Here is a 22169-nt window from a genome sequence, read left to right as displayed (position 1 = left end):
TGATACAAATTAGGAAATATGATTGCAGTTTAGGGCGCTGTTCATTACGAGAACATTCATATAGAAAAATTCTGACACTAATAAAAATATTATTGCTAATTTACGTTTATGAACTGTATATCTCCATGAGATAGTCCACATACTCTAAGTGATGTCGGTAAAACCAGTGTCGTCGACTGATCAGGACACGCGGGCGAGGGTTTTATTCTGAAATGTGCGACCTGACTCCTGTATCTCACTCTATGTGACTTGACGCTACTTGCCGCCGCAGTTGCACCGGCTTCTCTCCTGTCCTAGCGGGACGATTTACTTGAATTCATCCATTACAGGCCCATCTGCCTGTCGTCGCCGTGACGCGGGGATCGCAGGGTGTTTTGCGCAGTCTTTACGCGAAGCTGATATGCGGAGGAAAGCTGGGATGTGTTCCCTGGACTCACTGCATTGATGTTCGTGAGCTTCTGTCATCACAGGCCTCATTCTCCCATTACTGGAGCTAGTTCCTCATAATAATGGTGCGGTGAAAAGGGTGTTTTGTTCCACGATAAGGTCAACAGACTGGCATATAAAATGAAGATTTGGAGCACGGAGCATGTTTTCAGGTTGGTCAACACACCGAGCCGACCTGTCATTGTCTTTAACTGAATGTAACCCGGTGCTTTAAACGGTGAAGCTCATGGCTCCATATCTCCAGTCAGTCTGCTCTATGTTAAGTCATGATGGTAAGTCTTTATATGGGCTTGACACCAGGAGGCATGCCACTGATGATGTTTCAAGGATGATCACTCACCACACCTGTCCAAGCCAGAGTGTGTCTATGAGAAACCAACAATGGAAGATTTTTGATGGCTGCTGTTGTAACCACATTTAAACGTTATCTTGTACTGGTCTGTGTGCAGTTACCCTTGGGAGACGGTGATCAAGGCTGCTATGAGGAAGTACCCCAACCCCATGAACCCTAATGTGATCGGGGTGGACGTGTTGGACCGCAGTCTGGACACAGAGGGCCGGCTTCACAGCCACAGACTCCTCAGCACAGAGTGGGGCCTACCGGCTATCGTCAGAGCGGTCAGTCATCAGCAGATACAGACATATAGAATGGTCCTCAAGGTCTTGCAGGGGTTCTGTTAAAGTGTTTCAAAGAAAATGACAGCACGACAGTTCATTCACCTGAAGTGACTACAAACAGTAATTAGACTGTTGCCAGCACAGGTTTGATTGCTGGTGTGATTTAGTGTGTCTGTGCTGTATATTTCTGTCTGTAGATACTGGGAACCAACCAGACACAGACCTATGTGAAGGAACATTCCATAGTTGATCCAGAGGAGAAAAAGATGGAGTTGTGCTCAACAAATGTAAGTTAATACGGAGGCTTGCAGCTTGATAACTGCTTTTAAACAAAGTGTGGCACAGACTTTGTCACCATCTACCCTTTTATTTTCCAGATCACTCTAACTAACCTCATATCTGTGGATGAGAGGCTTCTTTACAGACCACACCCAGACAATCCTGAGGTGTAAGTAGTCTAACTTTTATTTTATTTGTGTGTGTTTAGAATGAATACCATCAGTCCATTTTTAAAGGGCTAAGAGATAGGAGCCAGAATCAGTGTGACACTATTTTTCTGCAGAAACAAGATGTTACAGTAATGTTTTTTCTGTTTGATGATGTCTCTGCCATCGGCTGCGCTTTCTCTGCTCAGGACTGTCCTGACCCAGGAAGCCATCATTACAGTGAAGGGAGTCAGTTTGAGCAGCTACCTGGAAGCCATGATGGCCAGGAGTATGTCAGCTAACGCCAGGAAGGTAACACATAATATGTTTGTCTTTTTATTTGTCTTTTGCGCCCTGATTTGATGATGAATGCAGATTCAAATAATACAGTCTTTGCATGTCTTCTAAGTGGGCCTCTGCTTTCTCTGCTAGTTTCTTTACCACTCTGGCAGAAACACAGTCAGTGGTTTACAACCCCACCTTGATGCTCACTGGCCAATGTCCGGGCATTGCCTTGGCCTTGTTTTTAACCTTTCTTTCTTTCTCTCTGTGAATCTGTAGGGTTGGGATGCTATTGAGTGGATTATTCAGAACTCCGAAAGAGAAAATGTACCTCTCTGTGACATTTACTAACGCTGGTAACTCTTCTTTTTGCCTTTCTTTGCAACTTTCTCCTTCATTCTTACCTCTCAAAATCCCAAAAGTTGTAAGTGCACAGAAGCCATAAAATTCTTAGAGCTTCCTTGTTTGAATTTACAGGTGTTGAAGTGTACAGTGGCAACTATTTTCCCTGGCTACACCTCATAAACAACTGGCGATCCTCAGCATTTCCAGCATTTCTCTGGCCGGTGGTGGTCTGAGAGGTTTTTTTTTTTTTTTTTTTTCTGGCTTTCCATCTGAAACAGCACAGAAAGAACAAACAAACAGTAACATTTTTGCCAAAGCTGAATGATTATTAAAACATATTAGAGTAGATTTTAAGAGATAAGGGGGCCAACTGTGGTAGGAGTAACTCATTGCTTACTGACTACTCATTAACCCATTAGCTGTTTAAAGAAGTGTTAGCAAAACAGAGAGCTGCATCAGCTTTACTGAAGGACCGCCTGAAAACACTGTTTGAAATATTATATTACAGTTGACTTTCACACCATGTCATATTATTTTTTAAAACTCTAGAGAGGAAGGATGCAAAAGGCCATGACGTGGTGAAATGTTAGTAATATGCAACCAACCTCATGATTTTATTTGAACTAATGTAGATTTTGTGTAGTGTCACACAACAGAGACTATAGTAGGAGTTTAAATTGGAACGTTTTTATTGGTGCTTATTACTTGTTACAACGGGGCACAGACTGTAGATCATGTCCGCATGATAGTAGTAAAAAAAAACAGCAAGAATGTGGGAGTGGGAAGAAAAATATTTAGATAGACAATATCAGTTCTTTGACTTACTATCACAAAAACAAGATGGGAATGTATCATTAACATTGCCTTCTTTCTGTACTCTCAAAGCATCAATACACCGGCTTCTTTTTGATGTAGCATGGGCAGCACATTTGCAAGCAGGTTACTGAGGAAGAGGAGGATCGTGCAGGTTATACAAACACACACAGGCTAAACCATTTATAATGGCCTTAAGATGATGCCTGTGTATTATTGCTTTGAGGGCAGTGCAATGCCTTTGCCAGTCACACCTGTCATGCTTCCACATGCTGAACTACTCCATAACCTGTATACCCTGAGGAGCAGGGCAGTACTGTATGTGACATTCTGCATTGGGAGAAGCACAACGTGCTAAATCAGCTTTCTGAGTAAAATTAAAAATTTACATATTTGTATAAATATTATTTATTTAACAACAATGTGTGATAAAACGTAAATTATTTCATGTGTGTGTGGGTGTGTTCATGTCATGGGGGAAAAATGTTACATTTTCTTTTTTCTTTTTTTTATTTGTAACTTGAAACAGTTGTCTTTCTGCGATGATTAAAAAAAAGTGTTTGAAAAATTGCTGAAGTCATTTAGACTTTCACATCACAGCCACAGTGTCATTTACAGCATGACTCTCTCTACACAAGGCTGACACTTCCTGAATTCTTTGGTTTGTGTCAGTAACCCTCATATTTGAAAAGAAGTATAAATTCTGAGGCAAACCTCTCAGTAACTGTTGCACCTTGACCACAGTGAACATACCAAGAGTTTTTAAAACTGCAATGTAGTTCATCTTTTGTCCAATTGGGGGCACACAGATACCTATGGTGCGGCCTCTGTTCACCTCCAGCAAGAAACCTAGAAAATCTTTAAAAATTGTCCTCATGCAAGCTCATTGTATACGCCGTTCAATAAATAAAGGAAACTTTTTTTTTTTTAAATTACACAAAGTCAGTTAAACTTAAGGGATATCAGTCTATCGAGTTAGAAAGCATGAATTGTGAATTCATTATGCTTGCTAATGAATGACAAAGATGATGGTTAGGTACTGTAAGTCTTACCACAAGTGCACTGCCACATGAAAAATATGTGCACATTTCACTGACAACCACGCTGGACCCAAACGAGCTGGACTCATCCAACACAAAAACTGCAGTCGTGGTGCTGATTATTACTCAGAACTTGGAAATTCTCTGCCTTCTGAATAGGAGATGTAGGTAACACCAGACTGCACATGAGCTGCATACAGAAATGGACTGGGACAAAAATCGTCCCAGGCATTTTGACTAGAGACCGGCCCACCATTATAGGAAAAATAAAAATGAAAGTTACAACAAGGTTCACCAATTAGGGATAAAAACCAGATTACAAGACAACCCCTCAGAGGATACTATGGTTTAAACGTGCTGCTGTTGTTTACAGGTGGTGGGCGATAAATAAACAAGAGAGAAAAGCCGCCACAGACTATTGCTCTCTCCTTTTCCCTCCTACCTGATTTCTCTCTAACCATGCTTTTTGCTTGCATCCTTATCACTACTGGTAACATGAGGCAGTACCTGCAGCCCATTCAGGCTCCACAGGTAGACCAGGTCTTCCAAAATGGCATGTCAATGTATGCTATTGCAAGAATGTTTACTGTATGAAAAGTGTTGCAGAGATCCCACGAGCGGGGCCACTACACAGGAACAATAATAACGAGAGGCGTTAGGCCCAGCCCAGCAGCACCAGTATGCTTTTTGCTTGCATCCTTTGTGGTAACATGAGGCAGTATGGGGCTGCCAGTGTTTCCAAAATGGACCTGGCAATTCTGGTGTTACTAAGAGAATGCACACTAAGCTGCATGGTACTGGTCTGAGAACCCCAGTCCCACTAAACGAAGTCAGGACATCATGCCAAGTCTGCTACTTCCCATTTTGGTCAGAAACATGCAGACGAATAGCCAGCTGGAAGTCATTTTGTAGGACTCTAGCAGCACCTATCCTTGCACAAAATAACAGTCCTGCCTAGCTCTCCTCAGATCTTCACACTATGGAAACCGTTCTCAGACACACACTAAATTTTCTTGCAACAGCACATACACACACACACAAACAGTACCACCCTGAAGGAGCTGGACTACCTGTCCAACCTCCTGCTACCAGAAGTGATGGGGAAACTAGCAAGAAGCTCCCTTATTTTGCAGTTGTTTCCACTCCAGAGCACTTGTCACTTTCATTTGCACCAAGGAAAGTGAACTGGTTCACAATGGATTCTGCTTCCTAACTGGACAGATTGATTCCTTGAAGTTTAACTGTGTGTTATACCATGATGATCAAGTGCTCTATTCATTTTTTCATAGAAAGGTGTAGTGACTACTCAGAAATGACACCAGCTTTAAGGGCTTTTTTGCCCCCCTTTTATTAATTCAACAGAACATAAACAGAATGCATTGCATAGCATGTACATCATCCTTCACTGTCTGATCAGTGAAAAAAAACAAAAAAAAAGCGAGTCTGGGTCAGACTGCACTTTTATATTTCCTTCAAACCCAAGTGCGCAAGCTGAGCCGCCTGCCAAAAATCTCATTAAGTAAACACAATCAGCTCGATGTCATGCGGGATATCTCAAACAGTTAACTTTGGTGTGAGAGTCTCAGAGCTTAACCCTTCTGTAAATGAGACACTTGATGTTTAAAATGATAATAAAAAAACAAAAACAAAAAAACAACAGCATTAGGATCTGAAAGCATTGCAAACAAGGCACGAGCTGTACCTATACGGCTTCAAGTTTCATGATAAAGGCACACGCCACTGTTACACTGACTTTGATAACAATCTTTGGTAATACTGCACTCACGTGCTGCGGCTGTATCGCCTGCAACAGGAAAAAAAAAAAAAAAATCAAATCCATATAAAAGTGAAAAAAGAAAACAACATAGAAAAGACTACGACAGTGAGTCAACGTGTCAAAGGAATCGTCACCCAGTCTAAACGGTTATTTACGACTCGTGCTTACATTCATTTCCTCTTAGGTACCGCTGCAACCTAACATATACTTTTCTTCATCCCAGTTCCAAAAATGAATATTAGTACAGACTGCATCTGAACACCAAGCACACTGCACCTCCCCATATGAGCAATAAGAAATACAACTTTAAAGAAATCGCTCTTCTTCCTTTGAATAGAACATTTACTGAAACCACTGAAATACAAGATTAAAATAAAAAAAATCCAAAAAAGGTGCTCAGATCTAAAGTTCAAAAGGTGCTTTTACTTTGCAAGTGTAATTTCAGAAAACACATTAAACTAAGATTGAACTCCAGCAGTTAAGTATTCCCTTCATTTCCTTCGCATGTAGCCCGATTTCCTCGACATCACTACTGCTCTTCGTCACGTCCACTAGCTTTCCACAGTTAACCCACTCTGATGGGTCCTCAGTGCTCGCTCAAAAGAAACCTGATTGCATAACTGTCCCGCTGCCTCAGCACTCTCCAGTCTCTTCTAAAATACATCCAAGAATCGTGATATTAAAGAAAACAATATGTACAGCAGTATGTACAGTCCGATCATCGGGATTCGGGGCGTCTGTGTGTGGGAGAGATCAGAATTTGAAAAGATTGATAAAGTCTTGAGGGGAGAGGGACATGGTGCAGCTTTCTGGGTTGTTGGCTGTGCAGGGGTGGTTTATGTCCTGAAATAAAAAAAAGAAAAAGAAACATTGCATGAATTTGTAATGCCTTTTTTCCCCCCTCTGCTTTAAAAACAGGAACATTTTAGTTTCACATCTACACTGATCAAGTGCAAAATGAAAGAGAATGAAGCGTAGTACCTTCCAGAAAAGGATGTGGCAGTGTGTGCAGAAGTGCAGGGTGTCGCTGTATTGCTCTCTGTGAGGATAGCAGCGGCTCAGCTTAAAGTACATTTTTTTCCACTCCAGGTGACCTTTATCTGACACCATCAGCCGCTTCCGGATCTAAAATATAAGACAGACTTTTTAAAACATGTTACTCAAAAAAGAAAGAAAAAAATACTTTAGACTTTTATTTTATTTATATACTACTAGTCACACTCAGAGGGAGATTTTTAGAAACCTTAATAGATAGTTTTGTCATGGGGGGGTCGTCTATCCTGTAAAGCTTCACTGTAACCCACTTTAGCCTATAGGTGAAAATCCCTCGCTCACTTATCAAATGCATGCATTTGAGCATGGTGCTGGGTTACTGCCTCCCATTTTCCAGGCTAGCTTTATCACAGATGCCATAAAGGCCATCTGAACATTTCATGTACGCAAGTGTTTGCATTCCCTTAAATTTCTACATGCCTGTCTGTCTGTGAAGTGGTACTGGCAGAGTTTCTTCCACAGCAGCCGGTCCTCTGTGAGGGTCCCCAGCTCCGGACACACTTGGCCCAGGCTGACCAGGTCTCTGCCGTCAGAGAGACGGTGCATGATGTTCAGCTGCAGACTGACAGGCAGGTCAGTCAGAGTCATGCCTGTATTTGTGGGCTGAAAAAGAGATGAGAAAAAAAAAAGAAAATCTATGATATAATAAAGATTTGCACTTCAGAGCCCCCTCTGGAGTTCTGCATTGTAGGCAGATGCTTACCCTATTGATCTGGATGTTGTCCAGCTGTTGCTGCCACTGCAGGATGTTCTCCATTCGGTGTACCCAGATGTTGATGTTCCCCACCAGCACAGACTTGCCCATGTCCTGAACGAGCCCACACAGCGAGACATATAGGGTCTGCAGCAGCTCTTTGATGGGGCGGACGTTCTGCTGGTCATCGAGGACTGTGGAGAGTTGGTCAACAGCCAAGATTAATGACCACAATGATATAATGACGTTTCAAGCCAAGTAGACAGTGACTCCTCAAAAAAACAAGTTAAATAAAAATGATTAAAAAACCTCTATTAAACTAAATATTTGGGTGTGATGGAACGGACCCGCAGAACTTCAAATATTTGGCAAAACAGTTTCATAACGCTACCTAAACAACCTGAATCTCTGTTTAGCAGAAGGAACATTTAGTTTACACTGTGACTTGCATTCGGGTCTGGTGACTGTCAGTGTTTTTCAGCGTGCCACTAAAGCACTGAACTCGATCCCCGGCCTTCTTCAGACATCATAAAGTCTCATTTCATCATATATTGAAAGCTTCAGCTTTGCTATACCTGCATTATTTCTGTTTAGACTTTTGAGAAAGTAAGATGAGAAGAGGCCACGACGCTATATACACGAGCTGAGCAAAAACTGAGTAGACTGAGGGGCAAATATTTAAGAAAAATCACAGGGAAACAAAACGACATGACACACAAAAAGACTGAAACGAAGAGGCAGGGTGTCGGAGCTCACCTTTCTGTACCACTCTTTCCAGAATATTCATGTAGTTCTTCTGCGCCACTCCGCTGAGTGAGGGGAGCTGGGACTTGGCAATAAGCTCCAGGAGCTGGAGGAATGGGGAGGTGGGGGAAAAAAAAAAAAAAAGAAACAACATAAATTTCATCCTGTCTGCAAGTGAGACGCTCTGTTCCACTGCCGTGTTTCTTAATGTTTGTTATGCTGCATTCTTACAAAGCACTTGGTTCTAACAATAATTGCTGCCTAGAACAACTTTGGAGACATTCCATGTGGTCATTTCTCTCAAGCGAAGCTGTGAACGTCTAACAGCATTCTAGGGCTTTTTTAGGGGAAGAAGATACTCGGAAAGGTGTTGGATAAGAGCCCAGGCTGTCAACAAGGTCAGCCGCCCCATGCCAGCACAAACAAGCTTTTAATCGTTTGAGTCCTGGTTTTCCTGTCATGTGAATTAGCCGAATCATTTGACAGAGTGTGCGTGACTATGTAAGCGCGTTGTGTGTGTATGTATGTCTGTTGCCGTTGGCCAGCGGACAAACAGCGGGTTCCAACAGGGTGGCATGTCTGGCATGCAGCAGATGCTGTGACATCACGGAGAAACTCTGGCTCATTTTGACCACGTCGTGACCTTTGTTTTTATATCAGCGTGCTGGTAAACTGCGGGGTACTTTGATACCGAAAAATAAGAACCAGCCATCTTAATAATGCTTCATTTTTAACCAAATTACCTTTTTTGACCCTTTTTATCCTCATGCTCCCTGTCAGCTTTGCCATTTTTAAGCTTCTTCACTGTCTTTTTTCCCCCCTCTTCCCAGCTCCATTCCTAAAACCTAATCCCGTGCCCTTCTTCTTTTAGCAGCTCATCAAGTGTTCCTCTCTTTGTAGAGCAGCCGGGCAGAACAATGTGCGTTTCCGTATCTACTTTTAGCTCCTGCAGTTCACTAAACTGCGCTTTATACTTTGGCGTGCGGCTCACACTTTTTCCACAAACACACCGACAGAATTAGACGCGCCGCATCCTTTTGTTATTATGTGCCATCTCTGCATTAAAGCTCATTTTAAAGTTGCACATGGCTCGTCCTTGAAATAACCTACGTTCACTGGCTGTGAGATAAAAAAAAAAAAAAAACAAAAAAAAAACAAAAACAAATGGAGGACCACTTGTCTCGTCATGGAAGAATCTGATCTGTGTAACTGAGACAGAGTTTAATGAACCCGCAAATGCCATCAGACACAACCAGTGAAGAGCAGTGACCTAGGACACTGTGTCCAGACCAGGCGCTAGTGTTTCACAGCCATATTGTTCTTTGGGCTTACCACACTACACTGCACTCGTTAACTGAAACCTGCACTAAAAGGTCAATCCCAAACTCCAACAGAGATGTTAACAAACGGCCAAATATCTGCGGAAAATCTAACTCCTAACACTTATCTGGATTACCAGATTATTTTGTATTCCGATAAGATTAGAGCCCAATCTCCATTTATGGGTTCGACACTGTATAAAATACGATCCCCTGAAACCTCACTGTTCTGCCAAGAGAAATTTTGCTTGTGTCCTCCTGAAGAAGGCTACAACTCATTTAAATGCTTCCTTATATAAGAACGACACACAGATACTCAACATAGGGAGGGGGAAAAACAAAGAAAGAAATGTGACATTGGACCACTGGATGAGTGAGGAGAACACATAAGGAGGGTGTTTAACCTGGCAGAGGCCAATGTATCTGTGTTTGTGTTTGCAGAGGGGTCTGAATCATCTGACTACCAACGGGTTTGGTTTCATAAAGCAACTGTCAGGTGGTCGCACCTCACTGCACAGCTGTCACCCTCCTCACGCATACACACTCCCCTACCTTCACCTCACATGTGAGCACATGTGGGAGAGCTGGTTCAGTGAGGAAGAAGCTCCAAATTCAACTAGATGATGATGATGGCACGCGAGCATCACTTTTTTTGTTCGTCTTTGTCAGGAATACCCACCAAGCTGAATCTGTTCTAAGTCTGTGCATGTGTGGATGATTTTCATTAAAGAGTTTCCCGTGTGTGGCCTTCCAGGTTTTCTGTTCGTATCCCACAATGCTCCTGACACCAATATCTCCCATTTGGTCATTTAAGCTCACTACACGATCCATCTGTTCCTCGCTTAATCCTATGGGATACCAACATGCTTTGGCAATCATATTCCAAAACAAAAAAAGCCACACTGTGTCCCTACTTCAAACACACACTCCCTGGGTCCCTATCATCAGCACTGAGAGACTCTTGTCTGCAGAGCATTGATAAGAAGCAGGCAGAGGCCTACACACCCTCTTAACCTTAAGCCTTTCTGTCCCACTGACAAACAGATCTCCCATTAACAACCACGGAGAAAGACAAACAGAAAGAGACGGCACAAACTAAGAAGAAAGGAAAGAAACGAGAACTCACTCTGACAACGTAATTAAATCTCCTCGTGTCCTTGATGGCGCTGCAGAAATCTAAGCGGTTGAAGGCCTCTCCCAGTGTACAATATCCGTGGCGCTGGGAGAATTTAATTATTAGGGTATTAGATTGCAATCCTCAGCAGGAGTATAGAGTTTTCTCAGCATGTTTACATTAGCAATGACGATATGAAAAGTTGATGTGAAGCAGAATGAGTCGGTTTGTTACCTCCTTGGTGCTTCCTTTATGAACATAAATCCATTTTTCCCTGTGGAAATCTGTGAGAAAGCAAAGTGTTTACGTTAGTGGCCTGCCCTCATTAAGCGGCTTATAAGCACTGTGACAAATGTATACAGCACAAATAAGTTTTCAGAGCTGCCTTTTGAAATGGAGTTTATGAAATGCAGGAAAATGACTAAACAACAGTGTCATTAGGAGGTGCTCCACCAATGCCTTCCATTCCAGCTTTCTCCTGTTTGTATTACCTACTGAACTTAAGTTTGATGCATTGCTACATGATTTATGACTCCCACGCATTAAAACGGACTAAATATTTTGCTTCCTTTTTTTTTTTTGTACGGACTCACATGGGACTTTTGTGTTGTTGTTCATTAGGTCTTTTTTCCTCTTCTTGGCAGCCATGTCATAGCTGAAAGAAAGCAGCAGGTTCTCCTTGTTAAAACTCTCCTCCTCCTCGGCCTCTTTGCAGAAGCTGCAAAAACACACAAGGACACATTTATTTATTAATTTATTTTGAGCTGCAATCCACTTTAACCTTTTTCCTTCTACACAAAGAGCAACTCCAGCATCAAAACCAAAGAAAAAACTGTAACTTGGGCCGTGTTGAAATGACTGTAGCTCATCTGGAAAGTTTACAGATCTTTGTTAATCCACTCACTTGTTTAGGGAGGTTATTAATAGCTCGGTGATTAGCCTAGGAAAGTAACATAGCAACCAGAAACACACAAAGACACCGAGGTGAGTGAGAAGGAAACGACACCGAGGTGGAGGCCTACAGTTTTTTTGGTTTTGGTTTTTTATGCGTGTGCGTGTGTCAGCCTGCTACTGTTCATAATGCTGTTTGGACTTTTGAAGAAAGTCCCTCCTCCCTCCATCTCTCTCTAACCAAACAAAAGTGATGGCGCATTTCAATTTCCAAAGCTCCTCACAGACAGCGCCATTTCTTAGCTCTCGGTTAATGACCAACCTCTGCACGGAGACATTGTTGTTTTTGTCGTCGGCTGTTGTCTTTTTCCACCCTTCTTCGGTTTTCACCCAGCTCTGACCCGGCGACCTCCAGTCCTGTCCGAGAAAAGGCATCCTCACTCGATGACGCTAACTTAAACAAAGTCAATAAGTGTGTGAGAAATCTTTGGAAAGCCCTCTGATTTAGCTTATTATGTGACCACCCCCGCTTCTAAGTGCTTTGTTTTGCCCCCTGTGTTTCTAGACTACTGTTGACATTGCGCAGCTCTTCTTTATATCCTCCAAGTGAGAACCCGGAAACACGCGAGCTCCGCCCACTTTGGAAACTTCCCTGCAACACGTGGCTTTGTTTATCAACTCCAGCGTTGCAAAACCTCTCGGAGAGGCGAGCGGAGGAATCAACACTCCTCATGTCATGGAAAATAATGACAGGGGACACCAAGGAAATGCATTTCAAACATTTTAACACGATAGAGGAAGGCGTTTTTTTAATGTGTACAGACTGTTATGTAACTTTGAGAAAGTCCATTTATTCTCACACTTTACTTCATTTTAAAGTAGCTGCTTGGACTTAGTAGATGTTTTGTGTCTCTTTGCAGTCGTTTGATTGACTTGTGTGTGCTCTTTTTTTTGTCTTTTTTTACATTGAGACACTGCTACTTTCCTGGCTACTATCACCACTGCTGTTTTTGATTGATTGGGTTAAATATAAAGAAAATAACACTTGGTAAACAGAGAAATGATATACCACACAAATTTACATGCTCAAACGAGATACTTATTTGATCCCACCTTCCTTAATCACTATTCAGTAGTTTACAATCAAGCATATTTTCCAAATATGCTGTGTAAGCCATCCTGCAGCAAACTTCTGACTTTGAGGAAGGCACACTGAAAACCTGCCTGCTCAAACAATAACACTTTTTAATGCCTGATGGATTGATGTTGATAAAACACAGTTGTTGTTCAGGAAGCGGTCTGCTCAGCCTTATCAGCGCTTGCTTTACGACACTGTAAATCTATAAGGGGTAAATTACACCACAATATCACAGCTAAGTGCCCTGATTCTCGGTCTCACTCTGTATTATAAATAGACTGATTTGTCCTCTAGATTTTTCTAGGGTATTTGGCTACACTGTGGATTGTGAAGGAGTGTGTTGGTGTCTGTATGTGTGTGTGTAATTCAGGGGGGTTTACCAGTGTGTTTCAGTTTTTCCAAAATGGCCCAGATTGATCCGTGAAGACAGGATGAGGGTATTTTGTTGACTTTGGCCCGCGTTACAGAAGATAGCGTTTACAGGTCACTGGGTCGGATCTTATCAGCTTCATTAAACATGTGACATGTTTACACATTAATCTGTGTGTGGCTTTTCAGAATGCACATTAAAAGTTTATGTCTGTGGGTTTACAGCTTTAATCGCTTTTCTCATGCCAGCCTTGAGCTTTCAGTGCAATGACCAAGCAGTTCATTGAAAAAACAAAGATAAAAGTGATTGCTGAAGAAGTGCCATTAAGATCTTGCAACACACACCCTGGTCTGGTCAACCTGTCTTTTAGCTGCGGATATAAATGTCAGCTTCCTAAAAATTGCTCCAACATAGCAAACACTTCTCAGTAAACTGCTGCAATGGCAGCTGTGCACGCATGTGTGTATCTCGGTCCATGTGAGTGAGCGCTTACAATGCTGTCGTATATCACGACACGTTATATGATCAGGAAAACCATGTGCCATCACTGGCGCATGGTTTTCCTCGATGAAGCGCCAGCGCTAGCGCTTGTGCTTTGACACATTAGGCCATGCAGATGTGGCTTGTGTGGGTTTTGTGCTGCTGATGGTCACAAACTACCCCGCAGTGCTACAAATGTATTTCCGCTTCTTCTTCCTTTGTTTATTTCTTTGCCTTTTTTTTACCGTGTAGAAAAAAAATCCACCTCAGACTGCGTATTACAACTTCATGGCTCAAGCTCATGAAACAGATGTTTGTGGTTTTAATCTAACATCCTGATATATGCAGAAGGCCTGCGAACACCCTCTGCTTGATACAATAGAGCCATACGGGGCATATAATCTGAGCAGCTGCAGAGCTGCTTGTGAAGAAGTAGTTCCCAATACGGGTGACCATGCAGAGTGTGTGAGAAGTGGAACTGAAAAACCTAAAATGTATTACTCTGTGAACTTCAGGCTAATGCACTAATATGCTGTGAGTCCCTGAAGTCTGATTAAGTCTATTTGTAGACTAGGCTGAATGACAGACTGACATGGAAAGTCCCAGCAAGTGCAGTCAGTTAGTGACTGTCCAAGAAGGCAGCTATGACCTAAGACTGTAAAGAGTCTGGGTTTAGTTTACTCATGGAATGACCAAAAATGATGAGAATAATAATATTGAAGCAGATATGTGCTGTGTTTTATGTTAGACCAACCTGTAGTAAGATAAAATAGCTTCATGTAGCCCTACAGAGCCAGCATGTGTGTATGTGATGCATAACTGTATATTTTTTTAAATTTATATTCATACTTATATTCATATGCTGAAAATATGCTTTCTCTGATATGTATGTCAACTTAGAACTTAGGAAAGGTCGTCAGTGAATGATCTTTTCCACTCTCACCTCTGTCTGTTTTTGTTGTGATGTTGTGACCAGACACGGCATCCGGTCAGCCCCGCTTGAAACGCCAAACACCTTAATCACAAACACACACACACACATATATATATGCACACAGTTACACAAACACATACACCTGTTGCTGCTCCTCTTGGATGGGTTTCATCACTCGGTCAGGTTCTCTGTTGTGAAACCCCCGCTCATGAGTTTCTCTCCAGTCTTTGCTCACATCTGCCAGCTTGCACGGAAACCGACAGGGCCACATGCCTCACGTGGTGTAACATTTGCCCTTCTTGTTTGTTGCTCAAAATAACATCAGATCACCTATAGTTTTTCCAGTCACCCATCTACACCACCTTGTCTCGGCCACTCCACCCACTGTCCCCTGGGCTCCGTTTGCTGGCAGCAAAACCACTGAAACATCTGACCCAGTGACTTATGGTTTCAAAAAAATGTCCCCTCTGGTCACATTGTGTTTACGCCATACGAAAGGCTGACATTACATTGCAGATGCCACTGATGAATAAAATGATGTAATCTCTTTAACTGCTGCTTTAACTTGCACTGTGCAATCATTCTATAGGAAGCTGTTTGTCCCGCATATCTTCAGATTTTTAGCATACATCTAATTTGTGAACCATAACAAATCGGTGAGTCAGATGGGATTCGTGGCCTCAATTCCCACTGTCACAGGGCCAGCAATGATGTTCTCACTGGGTAAAAGTTCAGCATGTTCTTTATAAAAGGGTAAAGTTTCTTGGTTACATTCTGTATCTCCGTGTGTGTGGAGAACAGGAACCTGTCTGGACATGTTGAGATCCAGTGTGAGAGGGTTCAAACAGACATATGATGAGACATACAGGGCACCGGCTCAGATTGCGATTCACTGTCAACAGACCAAGAACTGCTGAGTCGTACTGTGGGGATGAAGAAAGACCACATGTATAGACTGTGATTTTATTTTCAAGCTGTACAAAAACAGTGGCTAAAACCAGTAAACAACAGTACAAAAAGATTAAACCTGAACATTAGAACAAATTATTTCAGCATTTGATGCAAAAGTATGCTTGGCACCAAGTCCCAAAACAGCGGACCTTCTGGTATGCTTTTATTTTGATTTCAGCACTGCATTAACAATCTCTTGCTCTTTATCACATTAATTTCACCACCATTTTCATTAAAGTGACAGAAATTGATCCAAAGCTTTGCTGCTCACATCAGCAGGCTCAAACCTACGAGCTGCACACACAGCTTTGAGTTGCACCAACCGGTACACAGCCCTCTTGATTTAAACATGACAGGTGAAATCTCTGGATTTAGAGCAGGCTGAAAATAGCACTCTCACCCATTGTGAAGTCAGACAGGTTAAGAGCAGGCTATGCAACAAGAGTCGTCTTCTTTTATGCGAGTCAGAGTCAGGCGTTAAACAACAACACAGAAAAGTCATGGAATAAATAGTGCTTAACATTTAAATACTTTAGTTTTAAATTTAAAACATTAAAAAATGAAAATGACATTTGTTATATAAAATATTGAAGTCAAAACAAAACAAAAACACCACTGACTGCCTAATTTATGATTTCGACCATGTCTGTGAGACACACGTGAGAGTCACGGAGCCGTGATCGAACAGTTTATAAGGCAGACTCCCTTTACTTGTCCATGTGTCTGTTTTCGGGTCGTAACACTCAAAAGCGTCCGAGTCTTCAATAACGTCGTGGCCATTGATGTAACGTCCGCCTGTTACATACAGTTTGTTACTGAGAACGGTGGCTGAATGGTGCATCCTCCTCTCCCTTAGGTTGGCACACTTGATGAATCGGTTGGCCTTGGTGTCGTATGCAATCATCCTCCTGGTGTATCCTGTGACACAGAAGATATTATGATATATATATTCATATGCAGTGGTTTGGTAAATAGTGGTGATGAAATTGTAAAGTGATTCATCCAGAATTTTGCTAGAAGATCCCTTTGTTTTGTTGAAGAATACTGTAAAAATCCCATTTTCCTAATGGACCATGTATGAAAGTTCAGTCCAGGCCCCCAGTGAAATGACACAGTTATCATTATCACATGTGCAGTTCATGTTTATTCTATCTTTCTTAGCCCTTTTACCTCCAATGATGTAGATTTTCTCATCCATGACCACAGCGGGAGCAGAAACATTCTTCACTGTTCTGTTCTCCATCTTAGACCACATGTTCCTGGCAATGTGATACACCTACACAGGGGAGAGGAGAAATAAAAGGGGTGAATGAATAGATGTGAATGGATGAAACAGATGACTGCAAAGGTAACAGGTGTAGTAATACCTGTGTCATTCTGACAGGGTTGTGCATGGCATCCTCTCCTCCAAACATGTAGATCCTTTGGTTAGTAGCGGCCACCGCGGGGTGCAGAACAGCCTCAGGCATGGGTGCCATCGACTCCCACAGATTGAACATACTGTTGTACCTGATGAGAGCATTGAGAGATGTGTTTGTTCATGTGTGTCATTCTGTGTATGCAGAGTTTCTTGACTAAGGACGGACCATCTCACCTCTCTACGCTGCCTGTCAGTCGTCTGTCAGGTCCAAGGCCGCCCAGGGCAAAGATGAAGTGGAGGTAGGAGATGCTTTGGTGGGCAAAGCGTGGCTCTAACATAGGCTCTGCTGTCCGCCAGTGGTTGGTCTTAAGGGAAAGGGTGTAGACAGTTCTACTGACTTCGCTGTTCTTCGGATTTGTGGTCAGACCTCCAATGACATAGAGGACACTGTGTAGGGCAACGTAGGAGGCTTTGTAGAGACGAATAGGCAGCTTAGCAAGCCACTGCCACATCTGGCTCCTCTCATCGAACACTATGGCCTCCCTTGAGGTCTGCTCGTTATTCTTCCTCCCTCCTACCACCACCAACATGTCATGATAGCTGTAGCGCCTTGGCGCAACCCAGGGGTGTTTAAAGTCTGCTGCGATGTCTCCACTGCATTTTGTGCTAACAGAGAACATGAGGCGTCTAACAGATTCTATGAGTTCAGTACAGAGGGTGGAGGACTGGATCAGAGGATCATTGGCTATGAACTGGAAGAGGTAGGTGGGGTGGATATATCGAAGGCGAACCTTCTTGAAAAGGTCACTGATGGCGCCTCGCCTGGACAAAGGATCGTGATGGATCCAAGCAACAAGTGTCTCAAAAACCTGCTCCTCTTCTGCACAAAGGGAATCATCCTCCAGGTATCCCATTAGCTCCGGCAAGGACAGCTCACACAGGTCCTCAGATATTGAGACGTCGCAGAAGCTCTTCATGGCTATCTCTTTTGCTTTGTCTCTTAAACTTTTACAGCTCATGATGTCAGAAAGTCTTATCATGCTCAAGCAGTTGTCTGGGCTAAGCTGCTTCTGCAGAAAACTCGAGCAGGCCTCAAAAAGGCGGCCATATTGCAACATGGATGCTGCCTGCATCAGAGGAAGCACGTCATCCATGCTGATGCTGATGAGTCCTGTGTAAACATAGTCGATAATGCTGCTCAGAATGGTGGACGTGATTCCCTTTAGGTCTATTTTGGTCTGCTGTCTCTCCACAAAGTTGCTGCAGAACATGGCTCTGAAGTAAGGGCTGCTGGACACCAGGACGTTTCTGTGACAGGGGATCTCTGTGTTATCTGAACACAGCAGCACATCAGTCAGGATGTTCTCCTGTCTCAGTCTGTTGAGCTGCAGGAGCAGGTTGGAGGACTGCTCTTTGTCTTTGAAATGGTAGACCTCACGTGCTGGTTGATCCATGCTGAGAAAAGAAAGTAGGCTCAGATTATCACGTGCAACTTGTTATTGAAGCCTATGAGCAATGTGATCACTTACTCACTGTGCTTGCTGTGAAGTTAAGTTTATTGGCTGTATGCTGTCAGAATACCAGCTTTTTATTGTGTAGTTCAGTTTACCATATTGGGATTCCATTTCTTAGATGAGCTAAGACCTTTCTGCTTTTTTCAGTGACTTGATGAACGAATATCCGAATGTATGAATCAATCAAACGAACTGTTTACCTGCAAATACAGATGCTTAGCTTTCCCTAAAATTCTGCTCCAAATGTCTAGTTTTAAAGTTTGCAACCCTTTCAACTCATAACAGAAACATAATCTTTGTTCAGGAAATAGTTGGACCATATTTAGCCTTTTTAACCACACACAGATACTCAATGAGGCCTACAGCATGGCTGTCTGATCATTTTGGAAACTAAGTTGAAATTTCTGATGAAACACCCATGAAATTATTTTTCTTGGTAGGGTGTCATGGGACAGATGAGGATTTTGTGTTTCGTATTTTTGTGTGACAGTGTTCATGTTTATGTGCTTCAAACTGTTATTTTTAAGTCTTTAAAGTCAGTGAATGTAGCTCTGTCTTTCCAAGTTCATGCATTAGATATTAGCACAAATTGTGCAAACTATTGCACATGGTTAATACTAAATGTCACATACTGTTAAAACTAAGTATGACATGCTGTACAGCTGTGGCTCAAGAGGCAGTGCAAGTCATCTACCAATTCGGTTCGATCACTGGCTGCTACAGTCTGAAGAAAAGCACTGTATAAGGACCAGTCCATTTATCATTTTAAATTAACATTAATTTCAGCATATGAAATAAGTATATTTCAGTATATGTAAGGTACTGTTAAGGTTAGACATCACACAGAGTAGATTCAGTCCTCCTTGCAGCCTTACAGGAATACGGCTCTTACCTGTTGCGATTCTTTCAGGATTTCTTGGGGGTCCCACTGTGTTCAAAGTAAATTCTCAGCATCAAATATGATGTCTGAACATTCTCCTTCCCTGTCTTCCTCTTTCTTCTAGCATTAAATCGGTGTGACTGTACGCTCCTCTCTCTTTGTAGAGGTGTGTTGCGCACTGTTTGTTGTTATGGTCTCTTTCCACGAGGCCTGTGTGTACATTCCTCCCCTAAAAATAGAGCTTCTCTTTGGCAGCACTGCTGCAGACACATGTGACATGCTAGAGAGCTGTCTCAGAATCTGTCTGGATTTACCACCAAATCTGTATCGTTCCTTTATTTATTATTCTTTTTCTCTCCCTCTTCTTCTGATATTATGTTCTTCCTCTATTTATTAAACCCACATGAGACCTCTCTTTTCTTCTTTATAGCTCGCATTCCTACTCACTCCATCAGCTCTATCTCTGTCTGGCACATGATTGCAGCAGTAAAAACGGCACTGATACTTGATAACGCTCATTTTTGCTGGCTGCTCATTCTGCCGGCTGGCTCGTGGAACACACAGAGATATAAAAACAGGATTATGGTACAACAGAAGCGACATAAACAGAGCGATACGAGGAGGTTTCAGCAGGATTCAAGAAAAAAGAACATGGAAAACACTGTGGCCACAACATTACAAACAGTTCGCCGCAAGTTCAGTGAAAATGTTTCCGATTTATATAACCTCAGCCAGAGGCTTGGGCTTAATGGAGGAACATGAGAGGTGTTTTATGTGTTGATCCTTTATGCATAAACAAATATCCTAATTTAACTATATCAGCAACAGTTGCTTGCATTCCCTATCTTTGTGTGTTTTTTAAGCTTATTTCCATCTCATTTTTATGCTCTCTAAAACAGATAGAGCCTATACAGCAGCTTTCATGGAATGCATCATTCAAAGTGGCAACAGGATATTCATTAAAGCTGGAGAAGAATCAAAGCTTGCTGGGTCTTTCTTAAATGTGGGCACTTACATATAAATATTTTTTTTAAATGAAAAGGCATTTTCAGTAATCGCAGTTACAGATGTGGCATGTTTTTTCTTGTTTGTGGGATTTTGTACAGAGCTTGGCAAATAGCTGCCTGGGATGCCACAGCAGTGTAGATAGATGTGTAGGTTATTGTACAGCAGCACCAGCAGTTCACACCATAGAGCACTTGCACTTACTGGCCATCTTATGTTGACATCTTGCCCTGTTGCTTGTGGGCAAATGCGAGCATATCACTGCTTGCACAGTTATAGCAACAATAACAACAACGAAATAAAGTGAAAATGAAGGGAGGCTGTAAACACCAAGAACTGAGGTCACAATAATCACACGTGTGATACCACAGGATAGTAGTTCTTTGCATTATAAGCAGACACAACTAAACAGCACCATCTAGTGGCCGAGCGTTGGGTAAATACACAATTCATTATGAAAAAGAAAAACAATTTCCTTTCTAATTAACGCTTAAACCTTTGTTGTTTGTGCTTACAGGGTCCTCACTGACAGTACACAACAAAGACATCATTTATATTCCAATAAACTAAAGTGTTGTTGTTGTTTTTTACCTGTTAATTGTATCATGAAACAAAATGTCAAAAAATTAATATCTGCCACTACGTGCTCCTGTCAAAGGCAAAAGCTTAACTCGTTTACCCGGGAGACCGCAGTGTCATTTTATCACCCACACTCTCATATTCAGCGCTGCGATTGCATCTTTTAAAAGTTAAGCACATTGTCTTCTATCTCGGTTCCGTCACCTTGACAAAAAGGACTCATTAATGTCTGCCTGTAGGCAACAAGTTATATTAAAAGTTAAAGCTTCGGCACACATTGCAGCACAGCGTTTTCATACAGCAGCTTAACTGTTGCCACCCACTGCCCCGTGCTGTGTCTTCATATCACCAAATGATTATCTTCTCATAAGCACACGGTCTAATAGAGCTTATACACCCAGGGGGATTTAGATCTCACCGATTAGTCTTGTGTTTGTGTAGGTGTGAGTGTGTGTCAGACAGCTCTCCTTGGTCAAACAGAAGCGACATGTGCAGCTCTGTCCTTCACTTCATTTCGCTGTACTCTGCGGCACTCAGTGCTGCAGGTAATAGTTTGTTTTCCACAAAGAAAGCCCCCCTACTTATTACATGTTTTCATTCTTAATCCACAAATATGAGGAGCTGAAATTCAGGTTCTGGGGGAGACACAAGGGCTAAAGAAAACAGACCACCGGCTAAAAGAAAAGGTAAAGGTGGGGAGGAGTGCTCATCCTTGTACAAACTCACGCAATGAGTCCCCTTCATTTGTGTTTGCTCATTTAATGCCCTTTTTATTAAATCAGAGTGAAAGTGAATGAGATCATTTGCATCAGTGCTATTTGCACTATTCTGCAGAAAGGTACCAGAAAGAAAACCCAGTACAGGACAAATCATATTATCTGAGGTTACTGTGCTCGCTGCTAGTTTATCACGCACCACACAAAGCCAACTGTCTGCTCAGTTTGAATCAATGTCCCTCAGTTGCACCCACACACCCCCAAAAAAACATTCTCTTGTTGTTTTGTAATGAATTTCAGACTTGGGCCCAAAGTAAACTGGATTGTCACTCTGTCATGTCTGTTTAGATATCTGGCCTTTGGCGCCGGAGCAGCGATTTTTGCGCTTGACTAAGCTCACTGAAATGTTCAGCCCAAAACGAGCTCTGCTTCCACAGCGCAGACAAAGATAGCTGGGTATACCTGTGATTTATGCCACTCATTATTTCGTGACATGATTCATGACTCACATTAAAAACATGAATTATTAGTGCACCTTCTAAAGCTCTGTGGGAAAAAAAACAAAAAAACTTGTCATATGAGGCGCAACATCTTCCAAGAACTCTATAATAACGCCAGGGTTCACTCACCTGCTGATCACCTGGAACATGCTTTAACCCTGTGAGGTTTAAGCACCACTG

General features: G+C 42.3%; 3 protein-coding genes across 4 annotated transcripts; 1 reads left to right on the top strand and 2 right to left on the bottom strand.

Moving 5' to 3' along the window:
• Positions 1-29: 29 nt before the first annotated feature.
• Positions 30-3500, top strand: prelid3a (PRELI domain containing 3A). Of its 2 annotated transcripts, XM_031742719.2 has the most exons (7): positions 32-599; positions 897-1065; positions 1263-1352; positions 1443-1513; positions 1700-1802; positions 2052-2128; positions 2250-3500. In XM_031742719.2, exons 1-6 carry the CDS (start codon positions 568-570, stop codon positions 2121-2123), a joined length of 537 nt encoding a protein of 178 aa, XP_031598579.1. In that variant the 5' UTR covers positions 32-567; the 3' UTR covers positions 2124-2128; positions 2250-3500. The 2 variants fall into 2 exon arrangements, with proteins under 2 accessions (XP_039475098.1, XP_031598579.1); XM_039619164.1 differs by lacking the exon at positions 2052-2128 and having other exon boundaries at positions 30-599.
• Positions 3501-5288: 1788 nt separating this feature from the next.
• On the bottom strand, positions 5289-12194 carry fbxo32 (F-box protein 32). Its single transcript, XM_031742729.2, has 9 exons — positions 11885-12194; positions 11265-11389; positions 10906-10955; positions 10684-10776; positions 8251-8344; positions 7504-7688; positions 7221-7403; positions 6729-6872; positions 5289-6590 (listed from the first exon to the last, which is right to left on the bottom strand). The coding sequence occupies exons 1-9, from the start codon at positions 11995-11997 to the stop codon at positions 6501-6503; spliced, it is 1077 nt and encodes a 358-aa protein (XP_031598589.2). The 5' UTR covers positions 11998-12194; the 3' UTR covers positions 5289-6500.
• Positions 12195-15433: 3239 nt separating this feature from the next.
• On the bottom strand, positions 15434-19344 carry LOC116322618 (kelch-like protein 38). The gene is made up of 5 exons (XM_031742730.2): positions 19202-19344; positions 17030-18250; positions 16803-16944; positions 16606-16711; positions 15434-16353 (listed from the first exon to the last, which is right to left on the bottom strand). Exons 2-5 carry the CDS (start codon positions 18247-18249, stop codon positions 16064-16066), a joined length of 1758 nt encoding a protein of 585 aa, XP_031598590.1. The 5' UTR covers position 18250; positions 19202-19344; the 3' UTR covers positions 15434-16063.
• Positions 19345-22169: the final 2825 nt, after the last annotated feature.

Source organism: Oreochromis aureus, linkage group 11 (genome assembly GCF_013358895.1).
Source record: "Oreochromis aureus strain Israel breed Guangdong linkage group 11, ZZ_aureus, whole genome shotgun sequence".
NCBI classification, from domain to species: Eukaryota; Metazoa; Chordata; class Actinopteri; order Cichliformes; family Cichlidae; genus Oreochromis; species Oreochromis aureus.
This window is presented reverse-complemented; position numbering and strand designations above follow the sequence as displayed.

Coding starts and splice junctions, on each gene's coding strand:
- prelid3a (XM_031742719.2), top strand. CDS start 568: ATGAAGATTTGGAGCACGGAGCATGTTTTCAG. Junction 600..896: donor AGCACGGAGCATGTTTTCAG/GTTGGTCAACAC, acceptor GTCTGTGTGCAG/TTACCCTTGGGAGACGGTGA. Junction 1,066..1,262: donor TACCGGCTATCGTCAGAGCG/GTCAGTCATCAG, acceptor TTCTGTCTGTAG/ATACTGGGAACCAACCAGAC.
- LOC116322618 (XM_031742730.2), bottom strand. CDS start 18,249: ATGGATCAACCAGCACGTGAGGTCTACCATTTCAAAGACAAAGAGCAG. Junction 16,945..17,029: donor CTGACAGGCAGCGTAGAGAG/GTGAGATGGTCC, acceptor TGCTCTCATCAG/GTACAACAGTATGTTCAATC. Junction 16,354..16,605: donor GAAAATCTACATCATTGGAG/GTAAAAGGGCTA, acceptor TCTGTGTCACAG/GATACACCAGGAGGATGATT.
- fbxo32 (XM_031742729.2), bottom strand. CDS start 11,997: ATGCCTTTTCTCGGACAGGACTGGAGGTCGCCGGGTCAGAGCTGGGTG. Junction 8,345..10,683: donor GATTTAATTACGTTGTCAGA/GTGAGTTCTCGT, acceptor CCATTCCTCCAG/CTCCTGGAGCTTATTGCCAA. Junction 7,404..7,503: donor ACAACATCCAGATCAATAGG/GTAAGCATCTGC, acceptor TCTCTTTTTCAG/CCCACAAATACAGGCATGAC.